The sequence below is a fragment of the Panthera pardus genome, unplaced genomic scaffold (genome assembly GCF_024362965.1).
Source record: "Panthera pardus isolate Hobbes unplaced genomic scaffold, ASM2436296v1 HiC_scaffold_13, whole genome shotgun sequence".
In the NCBI taxonomy this organism is placed as follows: domain Eukaryota; kingdom Metazoa; phylum Chordata; class Mammalia; order Carnivora; family Felidae; genus Panthera; species Panthera pardus.
The window spans coordinates 17,275,931-17,301,994 of record NW_026526688.1 but is presented as its reverse complement, the minus strand read 5'-3'; the positions used below and the strand labels follow the sequence as shown (position 1 = coordinate 17,301,994).

General features: G+C 43.4%; 1 protein-coding gene across 1 annotated transcript in view; it reads right to left on the bottom strand.

Annotated features, from left to right (window-relative positions):
• The window catches only part of FAM149A (family with sequence similarity 149 member A), a 55,688-nt gene that overhangs the window by 9,361 nt on the left and 20,263 nt on the right, over positions 1–26,064 (bottom strand). Inside the window, 7 exon segments of the mRNA XM_019422187.2 lie at positions 3,066–3,217; positions 4,016–4,206; positions 5,047–5,217; positions 6,924–7,049; positions 8,628–8,770; positions 11,963–12,101; positions 12,352–12,462. Coding sequence (XP_019277732.2) covers positions 3,066–3,217; positions 4,016–4,206; positions 5,047–5,217; positions 6,924–7,049; positions 8,628–8,770; positions 11,963–12,101; positions 12,352–12,462 — 1,033 coding nt within the window.

The following is a 26,064-nucleotide window of genomic DNA, read 5'->3' as shown; positions in this document are numbered from 1 at the left end:
ACCAGCTAGGATGTAAAACGACATTTGATTCAGGCAAACAGGATTTCTGAACTGGAATCATATTCTAGTTCGAGAATAGATGTAGCAGGCACAAGCACATTTTCCCCCATGCTGAACATGTAAAAACAAAAAAATGTTAGCGGAATAAATTAAGACCTATTGTCATTACTGCTAGAACACTTTGACTATTTCAAAACAGGCTCTAATAATATTTTATTTTCAACTTTGTCATCCATTCATTTCCTTTTAACATTGATCCAAATGAAAACAATGAATCAGCTGTAAAAAATTTTTTTTTGAAGCCCATTAAAGCTATAAAAAGAGGGTGGCCTGGATGACTCAGTCAGTTAAGTGTCCAACTCTTGATTTCAGCTCAGGTCATGATCTCACGGTTTGTGAGTTCAAGCCCCACATCGGGCTCTATGTTGACAGCCGGAGCCTGATCAAGATTCTCCCTCTCTCACTGCCCCTCTCCTGCTTGCACCCTCTCTGTCCTTCTCAAAAATAAAAAAATAAAAGCCACAAAAAGAAAATACTTGTAAAAAAAACTCCTTAGATTGAAAACTTTCCATATTTATCAAGCTTAGTTATATTTTGCCTAATACTTATAGATTCTTTTCTATGTTGTCATCAGCCACCCATTTTTATGCGATTCATACTGCGTATGTGAACATGCAAAGTGGGAACCAATGTTGATCCTGCCAGAGCAGTTTAAAAACCCCAGAGAAAAATACAATTAGCGGAAGCATTCTGAAAGTGTATTTTGAACAGCAAAAGCAAAGAAGTCTTACTGCAAAGCCCTTACACTACAGAGTAAAACAACCCTATTAGATATTTCTATTTTATTTGTTTTTTTTTTTAATGTTTATTTATTTTTGAGAGAGAGAGACAGAGTGTGAGCAGGGGAGGGGCAGAGAACGAGAGGGAGGCACAGAATCTGAAGGCTCTGAGCTGTCAGCACAGAGCCCCACACGGGGCTCGAACCCACGAACAGTGAGATCATGACCTGAGCTGAAGTTGGACACTTAACCAGCTGGACACTTAACCAACCTAGATATTTCTATTTTAAACTACCACTCCCTGACGGTACATCTTATTCAGACCTGTGTTCTTCTACACTTTGCAAAGGTAGTCTGTTCGTGTGCTCCTATGCTAGATGCATAGTTTTGCCTCTGCCTTGAATATCTTCCCTTTTCCTTTCAGCCTGACCAAATCTAATGTATCACTTAGGATTTAATTCAGGCGTTACTCTACTTTATGGAGGGTATGCTATTTTTTTCTCCAGGGCATTTATGAGCTAAAGGATATCAAATTACAATATACAATGTGATGTGATGTGCTATGATATGATACGATACACAATTCGCATCTGGTTACGATGAAAGCTAACGCTGATCGAGTGCCTACTCTACCCTACACGTTGTACTCAGCATCTTATCTCTTTTGCTTCTCACAGCCTCCTGACCCACAGATCCCATCGATTATGAGACTGAGGCTTTGAGGGACTGATTCAAGATCACAGAGCTCGTAAATTGTGCCATCGGGCCCGACACTTGTAGTTCTGTGGCTCAAACGCTCATCCACCCTACTGTCTACTGGCCGCCTCACCTTGCCTGTGTGCCTGTGTGCGTGTGTGCAGTCTTGTTTGGCCTGGCTCGACTCCCTCCAGCTAAACTGCATGTACCTCAAGACCAGGAAACCCCTCCTGTCCTTTTTCTCTGCTCCCCACCCGCACAAGATAAGCTGTGCAAAACATAAAGTCCAAACTCTTTAGTGTTACTGAAGATCTCCCATGGGCAAGATCAGCCTTTCCAGCCCCACCCGCCACTAGATCTTTGATTAAGGAAGCAATTCAAGAAAAATGTCCTGAATGCCTAGAACGCACTAGGCTTTGCATTAGGAACTCTCACCTGTTTACAGAATTTTATCCTCACAGCAATACCTTGGACAACGTCTTATCATCATTCCCTAGGTAAAGGAAACTCAACTTTGGAACAGTTAAGTGACACGTCCCAAATAGTTCCTCCATAGTTTCTTGACTCTCACTACCCTGGTCTTGACCCAATGCCCCCGGTGGTCCAAGCATCCCCACCTTTAACCCTGCCCCGTCCAATCACTGTTCTCCAAACACACCCTCCCACTCCCCCATGCCTCTGCTTGGCCTGAAATGACCCACACAGACCTCCTGCCCGTGCAAGCCCTACTTGCTTCTTCGTGGTTCTGTTCAAATTTCACCTCCAACCTAAAACATCAAGGCTCGAGCTCAGGTCAGGATGAATCATTCTCTCCTTTATTCTCCTGAGGCCTTGTTTTGCACAGAACTGACCCAATGTATTGCATCTGACTTGCATTATGCTTTTCTTTCTACTTGATCAGGGACTATGCTTCGTTCATGTATATGATTGATACAACTGAATACACCTAATACAGTGCACTTAACGTAAACTCAATAAATGTTGAATGGATCCAACATATTCTCAGTGACTTTTTTTTTTTTTATCATTTTGGAGGGAAGACAGGAGAACATCTGGATTCTTCATATTGGCTAGAAATGCTGGGGAAAAGCATTTTTTCTCCTTCAAAATATGGATGGGCACCTGGGTGGCTCAGTGGGTTAAGCCTCTGACTTCAGCTCGGGTCATGATCTCGTGGTTCGTGAGTTCAAACCCTGCGTCGGGCTCTGGGCTGACAGCTCAGAGCCTAGAGCCTGAATCAGATTCTGTGTCTCCCTCTCTCTGCCCTTCCCCGCTCTCTCTCTCTCTCTCTCTCAAAAATAAATAAACATTAAAAAAATTTTTTTAAATAAAAATAAAAATATGTAAACAGTTCTACAGCTCAATGCAGGTGGGAAGTCTCAAATCTGAGTGTCTCTATTCAAGAATATGGTGATGCTACTAAACTCTATACACAAATTACTTTTATTTTTATTTTATTTTTTTTCCACAAATTATTTTTAAAGTAGTCCAATTGACAGACCCAAATACTCGATATAGAAAGGCAGGCACTCTGACGTAAAGGCCATAAAATACTGAAGGAAAGAGAGAGACTGGTAGAAAAACACCTACCTGAGGTGGATTAAGATGAGAAGCCAGGGATATACTTCTGGCTTCAGAGCTTCTGGATGGGGGAACACTCGACGCATCAGTGTTCGTACGAGATATGAGCGTAAGTGGAGATTTATTCTCAGCTACTTTCAATTTTTCTTTGTGTTTCTTTCCTTCCAAGTCAACGACAAAAAAAAAAAAAATCAATATTATTAGGAAACATATTATCTAACATGGGTACTTAAAATTCTCTGTTCTAAGAGAATATTTGTTCTGGAGTTACCATGAGTCTACGACGGCCACTGAACCTTGTATAACACAGAGACCCCACAAGGCAATTGCCTGATGTGATGCTTCCCACACGCACGTTCTATCATTTCGGTGGTAGGTAGAAAACTAGGGATTATACGCCGGGGCAAGAAAAATTCTTGGTATTGTATAATATCCCAACTAATCTTTTGGTTGGAAAAGAACATATTTAAATTAACACGACCACTACCCTACTGATCACATAACATTAGCCAGTGTTGTCCATCACTGGCATTTCTAGGATTTGTTTCTTCTCGATCTCAAGTAGCTTCGAGAACATTTTACTAGGTTAAATGAAGTAACTGTACAATTATCTGTGTTTCCATTTTACTTTACAAAAACATGCCATAAACACTTAAAAACCAACATCCCAGTATTAGAGAGGTTATCCTATTATTAGAGATTTTTAAAGGGACTTTTAGCTCCTTTCTTGTGTATTTCTAGGTTACCGTTCCAAAAGTGCACACATATTATTTTTAGAACTCAAAAAATGATGATGTCCCCTTTGAAGGGATTAAAGATCACGTGTGAACGAGGGTGGAAAACTCACTTCTCTTCTCACCCAACCATATCCCAGGTGTGGCCACGCTGGGTGGGGCCACCAAGCTGGGCAACAGGGGTCATTTTTCTTTTCACTGGGGACACACGCTGCAGATAAGTACCTGGGAGTGTAACTTCCCAATTTTTTCTAACCAGCTCTTCCAATAGTTCTACCACATTTGTCCAGACATGATCAAACACTTCGGCAGCCACCGAATCTTTGATACAGTCGTGAGGAGAAACGGGAGGAAGTCCGTGTTTATGCCGCATCCTATGACGATGAACTGATTTCTGTTCGAGACATTCATCACCCCTAAGAACAAAACCCACTCTAATTACTAAAAGTATCAGTGGTTCAAGTTAAAACAGTGCTATCTATCTATCTATCCATCCATCCATCCATCCATCCATCTACTATGCATGCATGCATATATTATGCATATATAAATAAACATAACATCCTGTTTTAAACAGTACATTGTTACTTTTTAATGCTACCAATTTTCAATCACAAGGCCAATTTTTATTATTCCATTATTTGTAGCTTTTATCTAGGAACCAATTTAAGCCTCTGTATCTAGTGCAGAGACGGGGCCTTCCCTTGTGCCCTTCTGGGCAGCCTGGAGCCCTCAGGTGGCCTTGTCCACTTTCGCCAGAATGCCAAACACACTTCTTGTTTCCTATCTGTGCCATATGGTCAAAACACAAAGGGGAGCACTGATCTAGCACAGACACATCCTGTTAGGAATCTAAAAACTTTTCGGGCACCTGGGTGGCTCAGTCGGTTAAGCGTCTGACTTCAGCTCAGGTCATGACCTCACAGTCCATGAGTTCGAGCCCCGTGTCGGGCTCTGTGCTGGCAGCTCAGAGCCTGGAGCCTGCTTTGGATTCTGTGTCTCCCTCTCTCTCTGCCCCTCCCCCGCTCATGCTCTGTCTCTCTCTGTCTCTCAAAAATGAGTAAACGTTAAAGTTTTTTTTTAAATTAAAAAGAAAAAAGGAATCTAAACACTTTGGGGAGTATATTACTGTCAAAAGAATGGAAAATCGTTTGGACAAGTAAAAACTACGCAAAACACCAAATGAGCAGATAATCAAAATAAATGCCAAAAAAGTTAACATTATACTAAGTCAATGCCAAATAAATTCTATTTACTCTTCTTTTCTGTCAAAAGCAAAATATTCTTCCATCTTTCCATCCGCATCGTAAACCTCTTCTTCCAGGGGTGAACCTGCTGAACAGGCAGCAGGCCGAGTGCAAGCGGGGCCTGGCAGTGCCGGGGAAGAGCACGCCCCTGGGAGTATCTGAGAGCCGGAGATGCACAGCCTGTGGGGAAAGAGCAGAGCCTCCGTGAGGGCGTGTAGAGCGTCAAGAATTCGATGCTTGCAGGATCTGGGCGAGTCTTTATCCAGAAAGTACAGAATCCCAAACAAACAAACAAACAAACAAACAAAATCATTGATTATCACATTCGATAAAAGTCGTATCCTTAAAAGCAACATTTTAACACGGGCATCAGTCAACATTTAAGGGCCTCTTAAAAGCTTAACTTACTCTATGAGTTTGCATCCCTTTTGCCGTAGTGAAAGGACGTCCTGGCACAGTCCCAACTATGTGTGACTGTCATGGAGAGATTTATCAAAATCTGTTGGTGAGCCAGAGAAGACGGGATAGAGCTTTATTCCTTCTGCTGTTGTGATGGAGCTTGGGATCCATCACAAGGGGTCAGTTTTGGGTTTGGCATTTAGCAAAAGGTTTCCCATCTAACCTTCAAAAGTTAACTCCCTTGATATCGTCATCCTCCTCATCACCATCAATTTATTTATTTTTCTAACTATAATTTATTGTCAAGGTAGCTAACATAACAGTGTATACAGTGTGCTCTTGGTTTGGGGGGTAGATTCCCATGATTCATCACTTAGATACACCCAGTGCTCATCCCAACAGGTGCCCTCCTCGATGCCCATCACCCATTTTCCCCTCTCCCCCTCCCACCCTATCAACCTCAGTTTGTTCTCTGTATTTAAGAGTCTCTTACGGTTTGCCTCCCTCACTGTTGTAAACTATTTTTTCCCCTTCCCTTCCCTTCCCTCATGGTCTTCTGTTAAGTTTCTCAAGTTCCACATATGAGTGAAAACATATGGTATCTGTCTTTCTCTGACTGACTTATTTCACTTAGCATAATACCCTCCAGTTCCATCCAGGTTGCTGCAAATGGCCAGATTTCATTCTTTCTCATTGCCAAGTAGTATTCCATTGGATATATAAACCACATCTTCTTTATCCATTCGTCAATTGATGGACATTTAGGCTCTTTCCATAATCTGGCTCTTGTTGAAAGTGCTGCTATAAACATTGGGGTACAAGTGCCCCTACGTATCAGCACTCCTGTATCCCTTGGGTAAATTCCTAGCAGTGCTATTGCTGGGCCCTAGGGTAGATCTATTTGTAATTTTTTGAGGAACCTCCACACTGTTTTCCAGAGCGGCTGCACCAGTTTGCATTCCCACCAGCAGCGTAAGAGGGTTCCATTTCTCCACACGTTCGCCAACATCTGTTGTTTCCTGAGTTAATTTTAGCCACTCTGACTGGTGCATCACCATCAATTTAGAATGAGAAGCATCCTGTGAAAAAATGCTCTGCCCCTGCCCTTCCCTGAAATCTAAGCTTCCAAAATCAGTGGGGCCAAGGCTCACGGCTAAGACAGACATGGGAAGAGTATAACTAACAGGAAATTAAAAATGAAAACAAAAGGGGGCGCCTGGGTGGCTCAGTCGGTTAAACTTGGACTCATGGTTTCGGCTCAGGTCGTGATCCCAAGGTGTGTGAGTTTGAGCCCTGCCTGGGGCTTCATGCTGGCAGTCAGTGCAGAGCCTGCTTGGGGTTCTCTCCCTCTAATTCTCTCTCTCTGCCCCTCCCCAGCTCGCTCTCTCTCAAAATAAATAGACCTAAAAAATAAATAAGTAAATAAGAAAAAAGTATCACTAAAATGAAATTAAAAATACTTTCTAAAGTAACTCATAGGAACCTACTCTCTGCTGTTGTGCTTGTGCCCGCAGGCATCCAGGAAGGGTGTGTGGACCGTGGAACTAGGCTCATCGCCCTGGAAATGTTGGAATCCTTCATCAGTCGGCACTATGAGCTGTCTTCCTAATACTCTGCGCCGGCGGGGGGAGAAAAAAAGAAAGAAAGAAAGAAAAAAGAAAAAAGATGGGAAATTACTAACACTTTTGATTTGGAAAAAGGCAAACACGTTTTGCAGTGTTCCAAGTCAGATGAAATGATGCTTTGAAGGCGTGTGTATGAAGTGACGAGGCACATGCTGGTCCACGAGAAGCACGATGGTGTCACGGAAAAAGCACAGGCTTCGAGGGAGCAGGACGGGCTGTTCTCGCCACTGACGCAAAGATCGGAGGCAAAGTTCTCGGGCTCTCTGAGCCACTGATTTCACTGGTTTGTTTTTTGTATGAAAGCGATACTAATAGTTACCTCTAGGGCTGAGGGGTGGCTTAGAGATGCCAGAGCCAGACATCTAGGGTAAGGCTGGGCACACAGGGGCTCTCTATGCATGTTAACTAATATCCACGTAATGAATAAACCTGTATAAATATACATACCAGGCTTATATTCCTTGCAGTCTTTCCTTTTTCCACCCTCCCCTCCTTCGTTTTCGTCTGAACTATTTAAGACAGGAGTGGTAGGGGCAGGTCTGAGCTCCTGGCTCTTGGGTGACTGCCCTGTGCTAGAAAAGTCAGCACCCACAATGAGTACCGGTGGGCGTACTATGCCCTTCAAGACAGAGCGCTGATGAAGGACGGAATAGAGAAGATTTAAAAACTACTGAGTCAAGATTTCTTTTAAGTTACCTACTTGAGGTAACCAGAAAATCCCTCAACATTTGTAGGGGTGTTCTATCTAATCTATTCTCTCCGGATGTAATACAAAGGAACTTCAGATAACGGAGACGGATTTTTCTCCTAAGTGCATCTGGCTGAATAATTGAAGGAAGAAAACCTTTTCTCCATACCCAATCTATATTCTCCAGCTTTGCTATTGCAAACTAAGCTACCCTTGGGGCACCTGGGTGGCTCAGTCAGTTGAGCATCTGACTTCGGCTCAGGTCATGATCTCACGGTTCATGGGTTCGAGCCCCACGTTGGGTTCTGTGCTGACGGCTCAGAGCCTGGAGCCCGCTTTAGATTCTGTGTCTCCCTCTCTCTCTGTTCCTCCCCACCCTGTACTCTCTCTGTCTCTCAAAAATAAATAAACGTTAAAATAAATTAAAAAAAAAAATAAGCTATCCTCTCTCATAAGGAATCTGGATGAGTTAGTAAAATTCAGCTATTCAATCACTTGGCAAATAATTACTCTGTTCCTCCCCGACCCCGACCCCAAAGACTGTTCTCAGCTCTGAAGACTGACGTGTTGCTCACAAACTAGTGAAGGTGAAAGGTAAAGGCTCGTTTCGACCCATTCCTGTAGTTGTCACGTATGCGAGGCCTTTCTGAAAATGAGCGAGGTTTGCTTCTCGCAAATTAGGCATTGGAATGTCCCAACGTTCCCTCAGACACCATTGCAAAGACTATGCGTTCTCAGTAAAGACATGTGTTCTGGATACATATTTTGATCAGGCAATTGCTTTCAGTCAAAATATACGAACGGTATTAAACAGGTCAGGAGTAAGCAGGTAGATCCAAAACCCATTCCAGAGGATTACTGTGGAACAACTTCCCTACCTCAGATGGAGGGATCTTCTTGCCCACTCGCCGCACTCGGCCACTAGATTCTGAGTCTGAGGGCTTACTTTCCCTTCGAACAACATTTCTTCCACCTCCCAGAATAGCTGCTGTACTTTCTGCGCATTGGCTTTGTCGAACTCCTAGAACAGAAATGCACATTCAGTAGCAAGACTAAAAGTTGCAGAACTACGACGGGAGCCCGGGTGGCTCAGCCGGTTAAGTGAATGACTTTGGCTCGGGCCATGTTCTCGCAGTTCATGAGTTCAAACCCCGCATCGGGCTCTGTGCTGAGAGCCTGGAGCCTGCTTCAGATTCTGCGTCTCCCTCTCTCTCTGCCCCTCCTCTGATTGCACTCTGTCTCTCTCGCGCGCTCTCAAAAATAAATCAATTTTAAAAAATAAAAATGAAACTAAAAATAAAAAATAAAAGTTGCAGACGTGAGGCCTTCATAATCAGTAACACACATTTAAAGTGCTCCTTATTTTTTTTTTTTTTGTTTAAAAAAAAATTTTTTTTTAACGTTTATTTATTTTTGAGACAGAGAGAGAGAGAGAGCATGAACAGGGGAGGGGTAGAGAGAGAGGGAGACACAGAATCTGAAACAGGCTCCGGGCTCTGAGCAGTCAGCCCAGAGCCCGACGCGGGGCTCGAACTCACGGGCCGCGAGATCATGACCTGAGCCGAAGTTGGACGCTTAACCGACCGAGCCACCCAGGCGCCCCTAAAGTGCTCCTTATTTAGAAGGAGTACAACATGACAACAAGAATGTGGACTTTGCAGTCATTATAGAAAGGGCCATGTACCCTCTAGGGGTGATGGAACCTGAAATCGAACCCACAACTCAGCAGCAGGTGCACATTCACTTTGATACACCTGACCCAAGATGGTCAGGTCTGGTTGATTTTCACAGAAGGCTGTTCAGTGTTTTCTGTTGTGCTTCCTCCCTTAAACTGATAACAAACTACATTCCCGCTACAGCAGGGGAGCTAAATTCTTTTAAAATGCAAATAGGATAAAAAAACTACTAATATTCTCCTCCCAGGAGGGGACTGGGGGACCGAGGCACGGAGAAAGGCTTACTTTCAATTTTCTCTTTTGGCTTTTGTTGCTTATTGCAAATATTACCTACCAAAAAAGTAAGTTAAAATTTTTTTCATTATTATTTTTTTAATGTTTATTTATTTCTGAGAGAGAGAGAGAGAGAGAGAGAGAGAGTGTAAGCGGGGAGGGGCGGAGAGAGAGCCACACACACACACAGAACCTGAAGGCTCCAAGCTGTCAGCACACAGCCCAGCGTGGGGCTTGAACTCACGGAACCGTGAGATCATGATCTGAGCCGAAGTTGGACGCTCGACCAACCGGGCCACGCAGGTGCCCCGGTACGTTAAAGTTTTTAAACAAAGAACAACCAGGGGCGCCTGGGTGGCTCAGTCGGTTGGGCGTCCACTTCGGCTCAGGTCATGATCTCACAGACCGTGAGTTCGAGCCCCGCGTCGGGCTCTGTGCTGACCGCTCAGAGCCTGGAGCCTGTTTCAGATTCTGTGTCTCCCTCTCTCTCTGATCCTCCCCTGTTCATGCTTTGTCTCTCTCTGTCTCAAAAATAAATAAACGTTAAAAAAAAAAATTTAAACAAAGAGCAACTGTAGGGCCTGATGTAATTTCAACTCTTGAAACGGAAGCCCCAAGAATCTCTCTGGATAATTACACGAAAACATGTGCCGAAAAGAATTGCGGAACTTGGACACTATGAAGCAAGGGTCCTCAGCCTTCTTCCCACCTGCAGAGGCACGAGAGCAAGGGCAGGGGCTGTTCATCGCAGGTGCAGGAGTCCCGCCTTGTCTGAAAAGTCCTGAGTGATTGGGAGCTGACTCTTCTCCGTGTCCCTCTCACCACTGTGGGAGGCCCAGCTATGCCCCCGGCCAAGGAAGTGGACCCACGTGTGCCTGTCGAGTGGCCAAATGCTTCGAGAGAAAGCAAAGGAAGCCGGAACGCAAACCAAAAAAAAGAGCAGGAGCCAGCACTGGAGGCTCTTCCGCAGCCATTGCCCCCGTCCCCTATTCTCGGGGTCCTGGAGGGGAGAAAGGGGTGGGAGACCGTGGTGGGCAGAGCCCCCAACGAAAGCCAGAGCTGGAGACTCACGTTCACACAGCTAAGAATCCCACTCCCGAAGAGAGCCAAAAGAGGGTTAAAGTTACCAGCTTCTGCCAGGATTGGAGGTGAGAGTAAAAGATGTGGTTTAGAATACTGGCGGGGGGGGGGGGGGGAGGGTGCCTGGGTAGCTCAGTGGGTTGAGCGTCTGACTTCAGCTCAGGTCATGATCTCACAGTCCGTGAGTTCAAGCCCCACATCAGGCTCTGTGCTGACAGCTCAGAGCCTGGAGCCTGCTTCGGATTCTGTGTCTCCCTCTCTCTGCCCCTCCTCCACTCGTGCTCTGTCTCTGTCTCTCTCTCTCTCTCAAAAATAAGTCTATGTTAAAAATAAAAATTTAGAATGCCAGTGGGAAATTCCCTCATCATCGATGATTTTGTACAGTCTTTACTTCTCCACATTTTTCTAGTATTTAAGTTCCTGATTGTCAAAGCCTGTCCTGAATTTCCAGCCATAGAGAGGATACAAGAGATCATTTATAACATGGAGGGAGAGGGTTGGGAAGTGGAAAACAAAACCAAAATTCTCAACAGCTAAGATTCTGGGTTATGAGATTAGGAGTGATTTTTATTTTTCCTAATATTTTCTGTATTTTTAAGTTTTTCCATGTGACATGTAAATAGGTTCATACGGATGTATGTGTATCTTTCAAAGTTGGTAGAAAGTTTATTTAAAAGTAAGAAAATGAAGCACCTGGGTGGCTCATTCAGTTGAGCGTCTGACTTTGGCTCAGGTCGTGATCTCACAGTTTGTGGGTTCAAGCCCCACATCAGGCTCTGTGCTGACAACTCGGAGACTGGAGCCTGCTTTGGATTCTGGGTCTCCTCCTCTCTCTGCCCCTCCCCTGCTCTGTCTCTCTCTCTCAAAATAACTTAAAAAAAAAAAAAAAAAAACAACTCTTGGGGCACCTGGATGGTTCAGTCGCTTAAGCATCCAACTTCGGCTCAGGTCACGATCTCACAGTTTGTGGGTTCGGGCCCCGCGTCAGGCTCTGTGCTGACAGTTCAGAGCCCGGAGCCTGCTTCGGATTCTGTGTCTCCCTCTCTCTCTCTGCCCCTCCCCTGCTCATGCTCTCTGTCTCTCAAGAATAAATAAACATTAAAAAAAATTTTTCCAAAGTCAAGAAAGCAATTCTTCATTATAAATTGTAAGCACAGAATTGCACAAAAGATTCTGAAACCTACGTCATCTCTCCAGGAGTAAATGGAGCTCCTCTCCGTTGATAAGCCAGTGGTGGAAGTCTGTGTGCCAGACCCAGACCAAGAGTTGTGGGCACCTGCAGGCGTGGGCCTTCCACTCGATGGCAACGATGATACGGATCCACTGCAGAGACACATGCAAGCAAAGTGGGAAGAGGTTATACGGACGTGGTTCTCCTTCTCTGAGCTGCTTTTAAAACTGATTCTAAAACATTCATGCAGTGTCGCATCTCCCGACACTACAAACAAAACTGCTTTTTTGTTTTGTTTTTTACTTTTAGAAATGCATGGCCAATCACTGATTCTGCTTCCTGTATTCATTATGGGAACGTTTCGATTTTGCAATCAGAAGCATTGAACAAGTTAATTCTTACCAGGCATATTTATCAATGGCTTTCTGCACATTTCTTGTAAAATGTGTAGGTAAAGGATCTTCGCTTTTCACAATGGAACTGTGCTTTCCAGATCCTTCTGCCAGTCCTCTTCTGAAAAATAAAATAGGAAAACCATCTCTGATGTAATAATCGAATTTTATCCATTGAGACTTTTAAAATGTCCTTTGGCATAAAGTCGCTTCTTTCCTCCTGCTGCGTCCCCCAAACACACAAAGCGTGCATGCTTACACACGTGCTCACACACACCATATTTCCTCAAGAAACTGAAGGTCTAGGATCTTACCATCTCTATTTTTCTTAGAACAAGGTTGACATTAACCTATATGCCCCTTTATGTAAATGGGGGGGGGGGCGGAGAAAACACAACTTTTTGTGACTTAGCCAGACCGGTAAACGTTGCCCCCAACTCTGCGCAGACACGGCCTCACTCCAAGGCAAGTGGACCATGAGCTAGATTTCACTTCCAACTTGTCCCTTGACTGGGTGCCCTTGTGATTACAAAAGCCAACCAGCCTTTCGGGAAAAACTTGATAGTTCTGTATTAACTCTGAAATGTATTAAATTCTGTTGAATCGCTAAACACATGAATGAACAGAAGAAATGATCGAAACCCGCAGACAATAGCTCATTTTAGCATGGCACCGTTGTCTGCCTAACGTGTGGCGAGTTTTAAAACATTAAAGTTAATGAAAAACAACAACAAAGGAAGAAATCTCTAAACTTTAAATAAGGTACTAAACCTGACTGGTGTAGGAGAGTTAATCATTAAAATGCCCTTTCAATGAACCTCTTAAAACATTTACTTCCCTCTTAGTCAAAGCAGCTTCCTAACATTTAACAGTAAACAACTTTCATTCTTTTACAGAAATAATAGTTTCCCATACAAATAACTCATATTCTATATCAACTGAAGATATGGCAGTGATTTGGGGGGAACAAGTCAACTTTCAGTCTTTTTAACAGGGATACCACAGTAATACTCATTTAAAAAAAAAGTTTGCTGTGTCATCAATTAAAATGGTGCCTAATATACAGCATTTATATTAGTGAATGTAAATGGAGTTTTAAAAAATATTAATACAGATTGGGGCACCCGGGTGGTTCAGTCAGTTAAGCGTCCGATTTCAGCTCAGGTCGGTTTGTGAGTTTGAGCCCCTCATAGGACTCTGTGCTGACAGCTTAGAGCCTGGAGCCTGCTTCGGATTCTGTGTCTCCCTCTCTCTCTGCAAACCACCCCCGCCCCCACTCATGCTGTTTGTCTCTCTCTCTCTCATAAATAAACATTAAAATAATTAAAAATATTAATACAGAGAATAAATTCTGCCCTTAGTTATATACCTGCAGTGCTCTACAACAAAGGGAATTTGAAAAACAAGTTAATTCGTACAAACAGGTTAGTAAGAACCTCTGCCTTCCATACATACATCTTGTATGAGAGAAGAATAGAATCATGTATTTTTCCCCCTCCTTACTGCTTATGTGTCTTAGGTACAATCAGGCGATTCGGAGAATAAAGGTGCTAAGAGAAAAGAATACAGGACAAGCTTTTATGGTAATAAACACCTTTATCTCTGGCCTTATTCAGTCGTGTTTCAAAACCATCAATTACTTATCAATTTCATGCGCCTCCGTAACTCTTTAGAGAAACATAAAAACACTTATGATGGAAAGGAGACAATCAACCAAACGTTACATCAGAGAGAACTGCTTCGAGCATTAAGAAAGAAATGCTAGCCTACGAGTTCATCTGAATTAAATGAAATGTGCTCCTTCATAATATCTATAAAAGAAGAACACAGATCCTTTAGAATCCTGCTCTGCCCCTGACAGGCTCTGTGTTCCCAGCAAGTTGCTTCTGTCTCCTGGACCCACCTGCAAAACAGTGCAAATACTGTCAACGGTTTCAATACGGTTGTTGTGAGATCTCAATTAGATCAAGTGTGTACAGTGCCCACGTCATCAGTGCCGGCTCTATCGGGTGGTTCCTGCTCACTGCTACCACGGCTATCACACATTCCTCTCTGAAAACACCGAGCTGTTTCTTTGCACCTCCCGCAGCATTTTGTATCGTACAGACCTCTCCCCATCCCTCAGCTTTTTATGTAGATCATTCTGACACTTTATTGTTTTCGTATCAAACGCATGCCTCTCACACAGAGATGCTCTAGGTTTGCTGAAAGAATCAACACGCAAAGATTAAATTAGTGACTCAAACAACGAACATGCTTTTACTCTAAAAGTCCATGCTTACTACAAAGGACTGCATTGCGACCAGACACAAACATACTCTTCAAACTCAACTCAAGACGTTTCTGCAGAATGTGTCATCCTTCGTGAAGAAAGAAAATTCACAGCTCTGGGAATAGCTGATGGCCACAGAAGTGTCTTTTACAACGAATCGGTTGCATAAAATGGTTTCTTGCTGTCAGCGCTGGAAGACTGAATTCGCTAATCGGAGGTATGCCTGTTTGTTTTGTCCCCAATGAACAATACCTTCTTCCTCCAGGAAGTTCACCCTTTTTCAGGGGCCAGGGGAGGAGGGGGGTCTTTCCAATCCAAGAAAATGCTTTACAAAATGAAAGCACTGATGCTTCAAGATCTTCTCCTAGCACCATATCCTTTCCCCAGACAGCATTCCTACTGACTTCAAAGGGTAGCTGACAGATCTTCAAGATGCGGGGACTAGGTGTGTGTAGCAGGTCGGGGCTGGGGGTAGAGGACTACTTACTATAAGATGCCCTCAACCACCATCTAGGTCTACACTAGTTCTCCATTTTTTTTTTTTCTCTGAGCTTCCTTTCCTTCAAAAGCCTCTGTATTTCTGTGGAACTTCTTGAACTTCAGAGTTCAGTGTAATAACAGATACGTTTGACCACAGAGTTCAGAAATTCTGAAGAGGAATTTGAACCTATTAATGCAATGAATACCCAAAGTCACCAAAAAGCTAGGGATGGAGCTGCCCCCTGGACCCAGGCCATCTGACCTGCGTGTGTCTCCGGGGACCCCAAACTACCGACGTGGTTCAGTAAAACCAGAACCGATACAATTTGCCTTTTGTTTTTTCCTTTTATGTCTTGTTTTCAATCTCTGATTTCTTTCCTCTAACCAACCATTATACATAACACTGAACATCTTTAATTCCCTGTAAACTATCAATTCCCTTGTAAACTCTGCAGTCTAAAAAAGGGTACAGGGCACCTGGGTTAAGCATCTGACTTTGGCTCAGGTCATGAGCTTACAGTTCATGAGTTTGAGCCCTGCTCTGGGTAAGCACAAGCCCCACTTCAGGTAAGCCCTGCTTTTCTCTCTCTCTCTGTTCCTTGCTCAGTTGTGCCCTTTCCCTCTCTCTCTCTCAAAAATAAAAAAAATAAAAAAGTGTACAGGATTTACAGGATGTGTCCTATAAGTACCTTAAAACTTGAAAATGGTGGAATGTCTATCAAGCTTTTATTAAATACACAGACACATAACAGTTTATTACATAATACATAGACACATAACAGTTTTACACAAGTTTCTGTCTATACTGCTTAGATTTTAGAGATGTTAAAAAAAACTGCTAATGGGTATATTTAAGGCTGTTCACTTGGAAAGAGGGAGTGGGTTTTAGGGCCGACTGAAGTGCACCCACTGAACTAGATGGCCCTAATTTGTCAGTGCATCAAATTTAAGGCTGAGTCCCAATCTCCATGAGTCACTCTTCCAGTGGACGAGGTAATGACTCTATTACTTAAATTTACTTTTTAAAACTCACCTCTTGATGCCCCACAAATCTCTGCCTCTTTGCCTTAATAGAAATTCAACATTCAACAGTGATCAGAGCTTTCAAAAGTTTGCATGCCTGCTTAAAAGGACTGTCTGAAATGAGCACTGTATTCTGAGTGGGTCGAAATGCAAGATGGTTTTCTGGATGGACTGTCTCTCACGAAGAGGCTCTTGCCCTAAAACACCCAACGCCGCCCCGACTTCATACAAGCACAGCCTGGAAGCAACCACAGCTGGCGGGGCCCATGGAGAATCTGTCATCTCAGACGCGACGCATGCTTCTCAGTGCAAGAGAGCAACTTCGCCTGGGAAAGCTGGATGATGTCAGCACTAGAGATTTCATGAATGGGTGCAGGGAAAGAGACCCGATGGATCCCAGCTTTGCAGCCAGGAAAAAAAAAAAGCACGCACATGGCAAGGAGATGTGACACGATCAAAAGTTCATCATCCCACCTCCCTTCCCAGATCAACACTTACCCAATCACAATCAGCCCCAGGCCTCGGCTGGCGTCCCCCGGGCCCGGCCCCGCGCCCCGAGGCCTGGGCGCCTCCGGGCGCTGACATCCCGCGCGGGCCCCCCGCAGGCGGCGGGCGGCCGTGCGCCCCCGCGCCCCCGGGGCCTCGACTCCCCGCCCGCCCAGCCCTGCGCCCCCAGACCGCTAGCCCCGCACACACAGCCGCTTCGCAGCCGGGAACCGCGAGCCTCGAGCGGCGCGGCCAGGGGCGCTCCCGGCCGGGTCTGCGCGGCCCATGGGCGCGGCTGCTCGCGGGGCGCCCCGCACCGCTTCCCGTCCCGATGCTACGGCCCCGCACGGGCCAGATTCCGGCGCGGCGGGGCGACGCCTCCCGTCCCCTCCGCGCACGCCCTCCCCTCCTCCTCCCCGGCCGCCGCGCCCTTCGCCGAGGGCGGTCTGGGCCAGGCGGCGGGTCTCGGGCGCTCCCGGTTTCCAAGCCTGGCCCGCGCTCCCCGCCCCCACACGCTGCCTCCCCGCCCTGCGTCCGCGGCCCGCGTTCCCAGGAACCTGACCTTGGAAAAGTCCTGCTGCCAGAGGCCCGGTTTCATACTCCAGTGACCTAAGATTGGGCCCCAAGCCACTCGGCCTCTTGGCCCTCGCCTCGCCGCCCTCCCTGCGCCTCCAGTGCGCACGGTCGGGCTCCCTCTGCGCCCCACCCCGCGCGCCCGGGGCCTGTCCGGGCGGGGGGAGGGGGAGCAGGAAGGGGGTCTGTCCGGACAGGTGTTTGCTATACTTAATTCTTTTAAGTAGGATTTTAATTAATAGGAGAAAGACCGAGAACTTGAATTAACAGGAGAAAGATTTCACCTATCCCCGTGCTCCCATCAAAGGATTCCTAGGTGGGAGGTAGGTGGAATGGAGGTTAAAAAATATGGAAGCCGCAGACCTGGTAAATGCAAGATGCTAAACCGATTAACAGGAACTCTAGGCCTAGTTGTGCACCACAGATTTGTCTCTATTCATGTTCCGTCTCTCCAGCTTCATTCAAATAGATGCTTTATCTCATCCCACCCAATAACTTTTCTACAAGCCAGCGAGCATGCCTGTGTTTAGGTTTTTTAATATGCGCTTGTGTCAATCTTGAAGTCACACAATTATACCAGGACCCCTTTGTTGGGAGCTAGCAAAATATCCAAGCCACCATTGAGAGAAACAGGAGTGATTTAGCTTAAATAATGTACATTTTCAGGCAAAACAAACCGCTTCTTGAACTAAGTATACGAGAATGCTCACCACATGTACCACCACAAAATCGGTTTTGAAGTGATAAATGGTTACAAATCCTAAAATTAATGGGATTTTAAATCCTGATATGTACATACGTGTATATATGTGGGGGGTATGTGTGTGTGTGTGTGTGTGTGTGTGTGTGTGTGTGTCTATCAGGAAAACTGATGGTGTCTGAAGTAAACACACACCTGCTAACACTAGTGATATGTAAAGGGAGGCATGACAGGGAAACAAAAGAAAGAAGAATATTATGATCCAAAGATAGGCCATCTTGTTTACTTTTTTAACACCCATGCTTGGTAGATACCATTATCCAATTTCACTGATGAAAATACCAAAGGCAGAAAAACCAGAAGCAAAATGTTCCAGGTCACTCCACGAGGCTGTGGTGTGTGTGTGTGTGTGTGTGTGTGTGTGTGTGTGTGTGTGTCCCAGCTATCGATTATTGCACAACAAACCACCCCAAATTTAGTGGATTAACACGGGAGTCATTCTGTTCTCACAAACCACAGAATTCAGAAATTTGGGCAAGACTTGCGGGGTGATTATTCTGCTTTGGCTGGCATTGTGGCTCACTGGCATTATTCAGCTGGTCTACCATTATTCGGCGGTATTCAGCGGGCCTCTGGACTGGTCTGGAGAGTCCAAGAAAGCTTCACCCGCATGGTATCTAGCACTTTGGGGTGGGGGAATGGCTGGAAGGCTGGGCACAGCTGGGCCCTTCTCTCATTGCAGGCTCAAGACCTCCCCGGGGAACCTCTCCAGCGGGGCAATCAGAATTCCCACATGGCAGCTCGGGGCTCTGAGAAACCAAGGCTGAAGCTGTCAGCTCTATGAAAGGCCGGCTTGGAACGGGCATAGCGTCACTCCCATTGTACTCCATCGTCAAAGTGGTCACAGATTCAAAGCGTTGGGAAAGAGAACGCATCCCTCTATGGGAAGTGCGTCAAAGAATCTGCATTTACTCTGCCACTATCAACTTCCGTCCAGATGTTATTTACACGCCTCCCTGACATGCACAACATACTCAAGCCTCTCAAAATTCCCTAAATCTGATCATTTCAGTCATATTCAAGTGAGGAGGAGGAGGAGGAGGCTCCTCGGGGGCATTTCCTCTGCATCTGAAGACCTGTGAACTAAGAGACAAGCCAGCGCCCTCTGCCCCACAAACAATGGGGAGACAGAGACCGGAGAACCACAGCGGACACTCTTGTCGCAAAGGAGGGGCAGTGGGAGACACAGCAGCCTCTGGCCCACGGCTATCCGAATCCAAGCAGGCTCATGTTTCCAAATCCTTGATCGGGGACCCACTTCTGCTCTCTGGCTCCCTCCCGGCTCTTCGCTCTGCCTTCTGGGCTTCTGGTTCCACCCTCTGAGTTGTCTGCATGAGGAAGAAATGGCCCAGGGCAGCCTGCTTCCTTCCAGAGAAGCTTCACGGGGGAGGAACCAAAGTCAGAGTTGCTTCGAGCCCAAGCTGATAGTGCTTCTAACACTCCACCAATATAATTCTCTTACATAAATTCTGTCCTGTCCTTTCAATTTCATTCAAGTTCCCTCCACTAGCCATAAGCCACTCAGACCCTTCTTTCTGGGACAGGTCATTGGGGCACCTTTGAGGCTGCTACGGGACAACGCTCTTAAGCCCCTAAATCTTCCCGAGGCTTTAGTTAGCCGAACCTGTGGTTCCCCCTCTACCACCGCCCGGGAGCTGATCTCTGTCTGCATGGAGGTCATTTCTTAATTCTGTTCAGAGACTCTGATGTTGAAACAACCCACTCTTCAAACCCAACAAGTCCTGACTCTCACATGTCATACGAATTCCGCTCAATAACTGAACAGCTCCTTCTTTAGTTCATCTCTCTCTTCTCTCAAATTTCCAAACCCAAAGCACTACTGATTTAGAGCCAGAAGTCATAAAATCTTCCCGCTGGACCGGTCTAGAGAGCAGTATGCCCCAGCAGAAATATAATGGAAGCGACACACATAATTTTAAGTTTTCTAGTATCTGCATTAATAAAGTTAAAAGGAACAGTTGAAATTGTTTTTAATAATGTATTTTATTTAATCCACTCTATCTAAAATCAACTGTATCTCAACATGTAATCAATATAAAAATTATTGAGATATTTTAAATCCTTTTTTTTTTTTTTCCGGTGCTGTCTTTGAAATCCAATGCATGCTTCCCATTTAGCGCACATCTCAGAACCAGTGATGTTTCAAGTGCTCATTCACTACATGTGGCTTGTGGCTTCTGTACTGGCCAGTGGTCTAGACTATAAAATCCTTTGACTTTTGCTGTTTTTTGAGAGAGAGAGAGAGTGAGCAGGGGAAGGTCAGAGGGCAAAGGAGAGGGAGAATCTCAAGCCGGCTCACGCTCAGCGCAGAGCCCGATAGGGAGCCCTCTGTGGAGACTGACGCAGGGCTCGATCCCACAACCCTATGGTCAGGACCTGAGGACGAATCAAGAGTCACACGTTCAACTGACTGAGCCACCCAGGCGCCCCTAAAATCCCTTGACTTTTATTTTTAATATGGCTTAAACATTTTAAGACTTCATCATTCTTAGCCAAGCCTAAAGTTGTGCGTTATTTATATCTACAAGATATATATGCATATGCTAAGTATATATGAGAATATGTATATATTCTCTTATAAATATGCACGTTTCCAAAGTATTAGTCATAAGCTTCATCAATATGCAGTTAAACGCTTAACTACATTATCACAACCAAAGCTACTGATCCTGTCAGTTTATTCTTAAAGGCACATTGACATTTCTATAAGCAGACAAAAATTCATTTCAAATAAAAAGGATTAAAAATGTTCCACATTTGAATATGATTTATAAAAGAAAAACATTTTCCTCAATGTTATTTGTACTTAGAGCATATCATTTTTCATCCTTCCCTGGATTTGGGAACCAAAAGTAAATACCTATTTCCGCATTCTTGATGGAGTGTTTTACATTCTAAGGGGGGTGGGGCTTGAGGTCAATAATCACAGTAATTAAATAGAAGACCTCAATTCCTAAAATAAGGATATTAGGATCTGCCTTAACGTATTTTGGAGAATTCATTTGGATGAAATGAAATTGTGCATGTGACCATCCTCTGAAAAATCTATTAGAAATGTAAAGATCTATCACTAGTCACAAGCAACGTTTCAGTTGTCAAAAACCGACCTGATTTCAAATACTGGCTCTGCCTTGCTCTAGCCAGGCAATCCCGAACTGGTAGCAATTCCCTGAGCATAAATTGTCGAAAGCAAATCTAATATTATTCTCTTCCTTGTAGAGGCCTATGAATTAGAGATGATTTTTAAAAAGTGCACGTAGATGCCTAATACATTGTAACTTACATTACTCCAGCTCTTGAAACATTGAGTTAATTACATTGAGAGTTTAAAAAGAAAATTGAGGGGCGCCTGGGTGGCTCAGTTGGTTAAGCGTCTGACTTCGGCTCAGGTCATGATCTCACGGCTGGTGAGTTTCAGCCCCGCATCAGGCTCTGTGCTGACAGCTCAGAGCCTGGAGCTTGCTTCGGATTCTGGGTCTCCCTCTCTCTCTGCCCCTCCCCACTCGTGTTCTGTTTCTCTCTTTCTCTCAAAAATAAATATTAAAAAGAATTTTTAATTAAAAAAGAAAAAGAAGATTGAGTAGAGAGCTCACTTGTGTCCATATTATTCTTATGCAGTTATAATATGCAAATGTTGCATATACCCTTTTATATTTATCCAGTTCAGGCAATCTTTCCTTTGCACCAGTATCACGTAAACTGAAACAGTATGCATCAAAATCATGTCCTTGCTTTGCAAATGTACACACACACACACACACACACACACGTATTTTCTATCTCCACCCTGGAGCTGTTCACCAGTGAGCACACCCACCCAGCACCTAGATCTTGGTTTCTAGTACAATCCTCCAATAGGAGGAACTAAGTTTCCGTGGAGAAATATATGATTCCAGGGCTGGGGCAGGGAAAATATAAGATCCTGGAGCATGTGCAGTGCCAGAAAATAAGGACGTACTCAAAAAACTACAAAAGAGTGGGGGCATGTCAGGGGCCAGCCTGAAAGAGCCCTGAATGGCGAAAGCTGAAACAACTTGAGTACCAAAATAAATAATGTGGTATTGAGTTACAAACCAAGGAACAAAATCAATATCTATGAGTACATAGTGATATAAATAAATAAATAAATAAATAAATAAATAAAGGGGGAGGAGGAAAGTGGTGAATCTCGTACAGAAAAATTATAAATGAATCAGGTCACTGCTTCTCCTTTCAGGAAACAGAGCTTAGTATCTCCGACCCTCAACCTTGAGTGTGGGCTTGATTCCAAAGAGTACAGTATGAAAGGGAGGCGGGTAACTTTACAGGGGAAAAACCTGACCAGCACTCTGTCAGCCAGGCGATCAAGGTCAGCATCATTAGTGATGAGTCACGATGGAAGCCGACACCCTTAACAAGATATGAGGAGAATGCCGCTTCATCTCTATGGTCTTCCTCCCCGAAACCCATAATCACAGTCTAATCATAGGACAAATTCTAATTGAGAGACACTCTACCAAATATGTGACCTGTGCTTTTCAAATTGTCAACGTCATCAAAACAAGGCAAGTCTGAGAAACTGTCTCAAACCAGAGAATACTAAGGAGTCGTGATGGTTAAATGCAGTATGGCATCCTGGATAGGACCTTGGAACAGAAGAAGGACAGTGGGGAAAACCTGGTTGTAACAGCTAATCTTAAATCCGTGGACTCTGAATAAAGCAGATTATCCTCCATAATGTGGGTGGGCCTCATCCAATCAGTTGCAGCCCTTAATAGAACAAAGACTGACTTCTCCCAAGCAGGAACGAATCCTGCAAACAGACTGCCTTTGGACTCAAACTGTAACTCTTCCCTGGGTCTCCAGCCTGCCCACCTACCCCGCAGAGATTAGACTTACCAAGACTCCATTATCATGTGGGCCAATTCCTTAATGTAAATCTCTCTCTCTCTAGCTCTTTATCTGTCTATCCATAAATATATACCATCTTATATAAATCTATAAATATAGATGCAGGTGTAGACATACATAGAGATACATCCTAATGATTCCGTTTCTCTGGGGAACCCTGGCTAAATACACTGGTGATGGAATGAAGATAGAATGAAATGTGAAATTTTAGTTAATAATAATACATCAATGCCAGTTCGTTATCTGTGACAAACGTACCATCTCATATAAGATGTTAATAATAGGGAGCAACTTTTCTGTACATTTAAAACTGTCCTAAAGTAAAGTCAATTTAAAAATGCTTTCATTAAACTCTTCGCCGCATTTAAATATATTGTCCAAGTTAATAACACCTTCCTAGAAGACCAATAAAACAATATCATATTTTATTACTATAATGTGAAGAATATAATAATTTTATAACGTTCTAGGTAAACTGTGAAGTCCACAGCTTATATGAAATTATAGGAAAATGTAGAATTAATATATTATTTAACAGGAAAACGAAAAAAAATTTTACTAGGTGGGAAAATTTATAAGGACATTATTTTTAAAGAATTATAGCAAAATACAGGAAGTTATATCTGATTTTATAATGACAGATACTAATAAATAATAACAGAAATGTGCTTTATATAATTCTTTTCTAAGAGCAGTCTATGTAAAGCAAACTACAAGTGCATTATTTGACTCCTTTTGCAATCAAAATGTTTGCATGCAGTCCCGCCAGAGAGCCACTAGATGGCAATCTTTCCCATCTGTTAAAACTGAAAAACGTGCCCAGGTGGATTTTATATATAGGTATATACATATATATATATTTATATGCTATATGTATATATATTTTTTGCAAGACTTAGGCTTTAGTGAATTTTATTTCCAGATGTGGAATCCTGTTTAGATCAGAAATCACTATTGCAGTGAACAATATGCACAGTATGCACAGCTGACAGAAAGTGTCAAGATGCTAACATCCCCCGTGGCTGGAATGCTAACCCTCTGGCAGGCAAACAGGCTCAGGGACCTTACTTCTGAACCTAACAACCACCCTGATGCTCGCTGCTTTTCAGTACAGAAAAGAAAATCGAGGGTGAGCAACGTAAGTAAATTCCTGAGGGTAAGCAGTTTTATCCAGCTCGGTCCAGTCTGAGTTTAAAAGTTTGCCCTCTCTAAGATTCATCTCTGATCTAACTTGCAGCTCTCTGTTGAAGTCCCTTCTCTGATAAAGACGTTCTATGGACATCACTTGTGGATATACCAAATACGTTCTATAATAATATTCACTAACGTTTCTCGAATACTAACCACGTTCCAGTCCCTCCTTTAATGGACTTGATACAAGTGAGTTTAACATTTAAGTTTCACAATAATTCTTAGAAAGGGGGATAGTATTAGTATCATTATGCAGAGTAGTAAACTGAGGCACAGAGAAGTCGATGACATGACAGAGCCAACATTCTAACTTCAGCTACTGGAGATAAAGCTTATTCAACACCATACTCAGTCTTTTATGCAGGGCAGACACCTCAGAAGCCCTCTACAACATATCCGGAGAAGTTCGAGCTCACTAGTTTTAACAAAGAATACAGAAAAGTTTTTACATGTAGAAGAATGTTGTATCTGAAAAGGGTAACGGAGGAAAATTATTAGACTTTTAATATGAAGGGTGTAAAAAAACTTAGAAAGCCCTGAGTAATCTATGAGGTTAACAGCTTATATAAAATTACAGAGAGATACAGAATTTGTATTTTATTAAAAAAAAAACCCACCTAAATTGGGTGGACAATAATTAAGGGTGTCCTTAATTATTAAGGACAATAATTATTAGGTAAGACCATACGAAATTGCCAATAGTGTACTGTTTTGAACCAGAAAAACAGAAATTTTATGTATCAACCCAATACACTGGATGAATGGATTCAATAACATTTTTTTTTTTTAAGTAGGCTTCATGCATGGAGCCCAACGTGGGGCTTGAACTCATGACCCTGAAACCAAGATCTGGGCTGAGATCAAGGTCTCAACTGATCTTGAGATCTTGAGATCTTGAGACTGAGACACCCAGGTGCCCCAATAACATTCTTTAATATCTAGTATTTTTTCTTACTTTTAAGCATTAACTTTACCATGCTATTATAGTAGAAAGTGAAAGAAAAAAAAAACAATTTGAAAATGTTTTTATGAATACTTTTATAAAGAATTCATCAGACTTTCAAAGTAAAAACAACCACCTAAGCGTATTCTAGGAAGAGTTGAATTTCCCCCACTACAGCATCAATATAGTCAAATTTTCCCCCAAGAAGTGTATTTTCATGTTTAACCTCACCTATTCTTTTAATAGTAGAGCAAAAAGTAAAGACTTGGTAATAATTGCTAGATCACTACTTATAAGGTTTCATTTGAGATTTCATTTGATGTCATTGAAATCTTAGGATACAGTTGATCCTTGTTATTTGCGGATCCCATATTTGTGAATTCACCTACTTGCTAAAATTTATTTATAATTCCAAAATCAATACTCCGGGTGCTTTCATGCTTATTCATGGACACGTGTAGTGGGGCAAAAAGCTTGAGTTGCCTGAATTGTGTGTTCTCCCCCGAGATGGAGCCAGACAGCACTCTGCCTTCTTAGTTTTGCTCTAACACTATAAACAAGTGCCCTTTTTGTAGTCTGTTTAGTGCCACGATTGTTTGCATTCTTGTTTTTTTAGTTGGTGATTTTGCTGTCGAAATTTGTGGTGCTTAGATGGAAATCATAGCATTGAAGGCATATATTAGAAAAGAAGACCTAAAATCAATCATCTAAGTTTCCACCTTAGGCAACTGGAAAAGGAAGAGCAAATGAAATCCAACGTAAGCAGAAGAGAAGAAATAATAAAATTAGAGCAGAAATTAAAAAAAAAAAATCGAAAACAAGAAATTAAATAGAGAAAATCAATGAAACCAAAAGACGGTTCTTTATAAAGCTTAAGAAAGACCAATAAGCCTCTAGCCAAAAAGAGAGAGATTGAGAGGGGGCACTATTACTGAAATCAGAAACGAGGGGTGCTTGGCTGGCTCAGTCGGTAGAGCATGCAACTCTTGATCTCAGGGTTGTGAGTTTGAGCTCTGTGTTGGGTGTAGAGATTAATTAAAAATAAAATCTTAAAAAAAAAAAAGAAATGAAAGAGGGAACATCA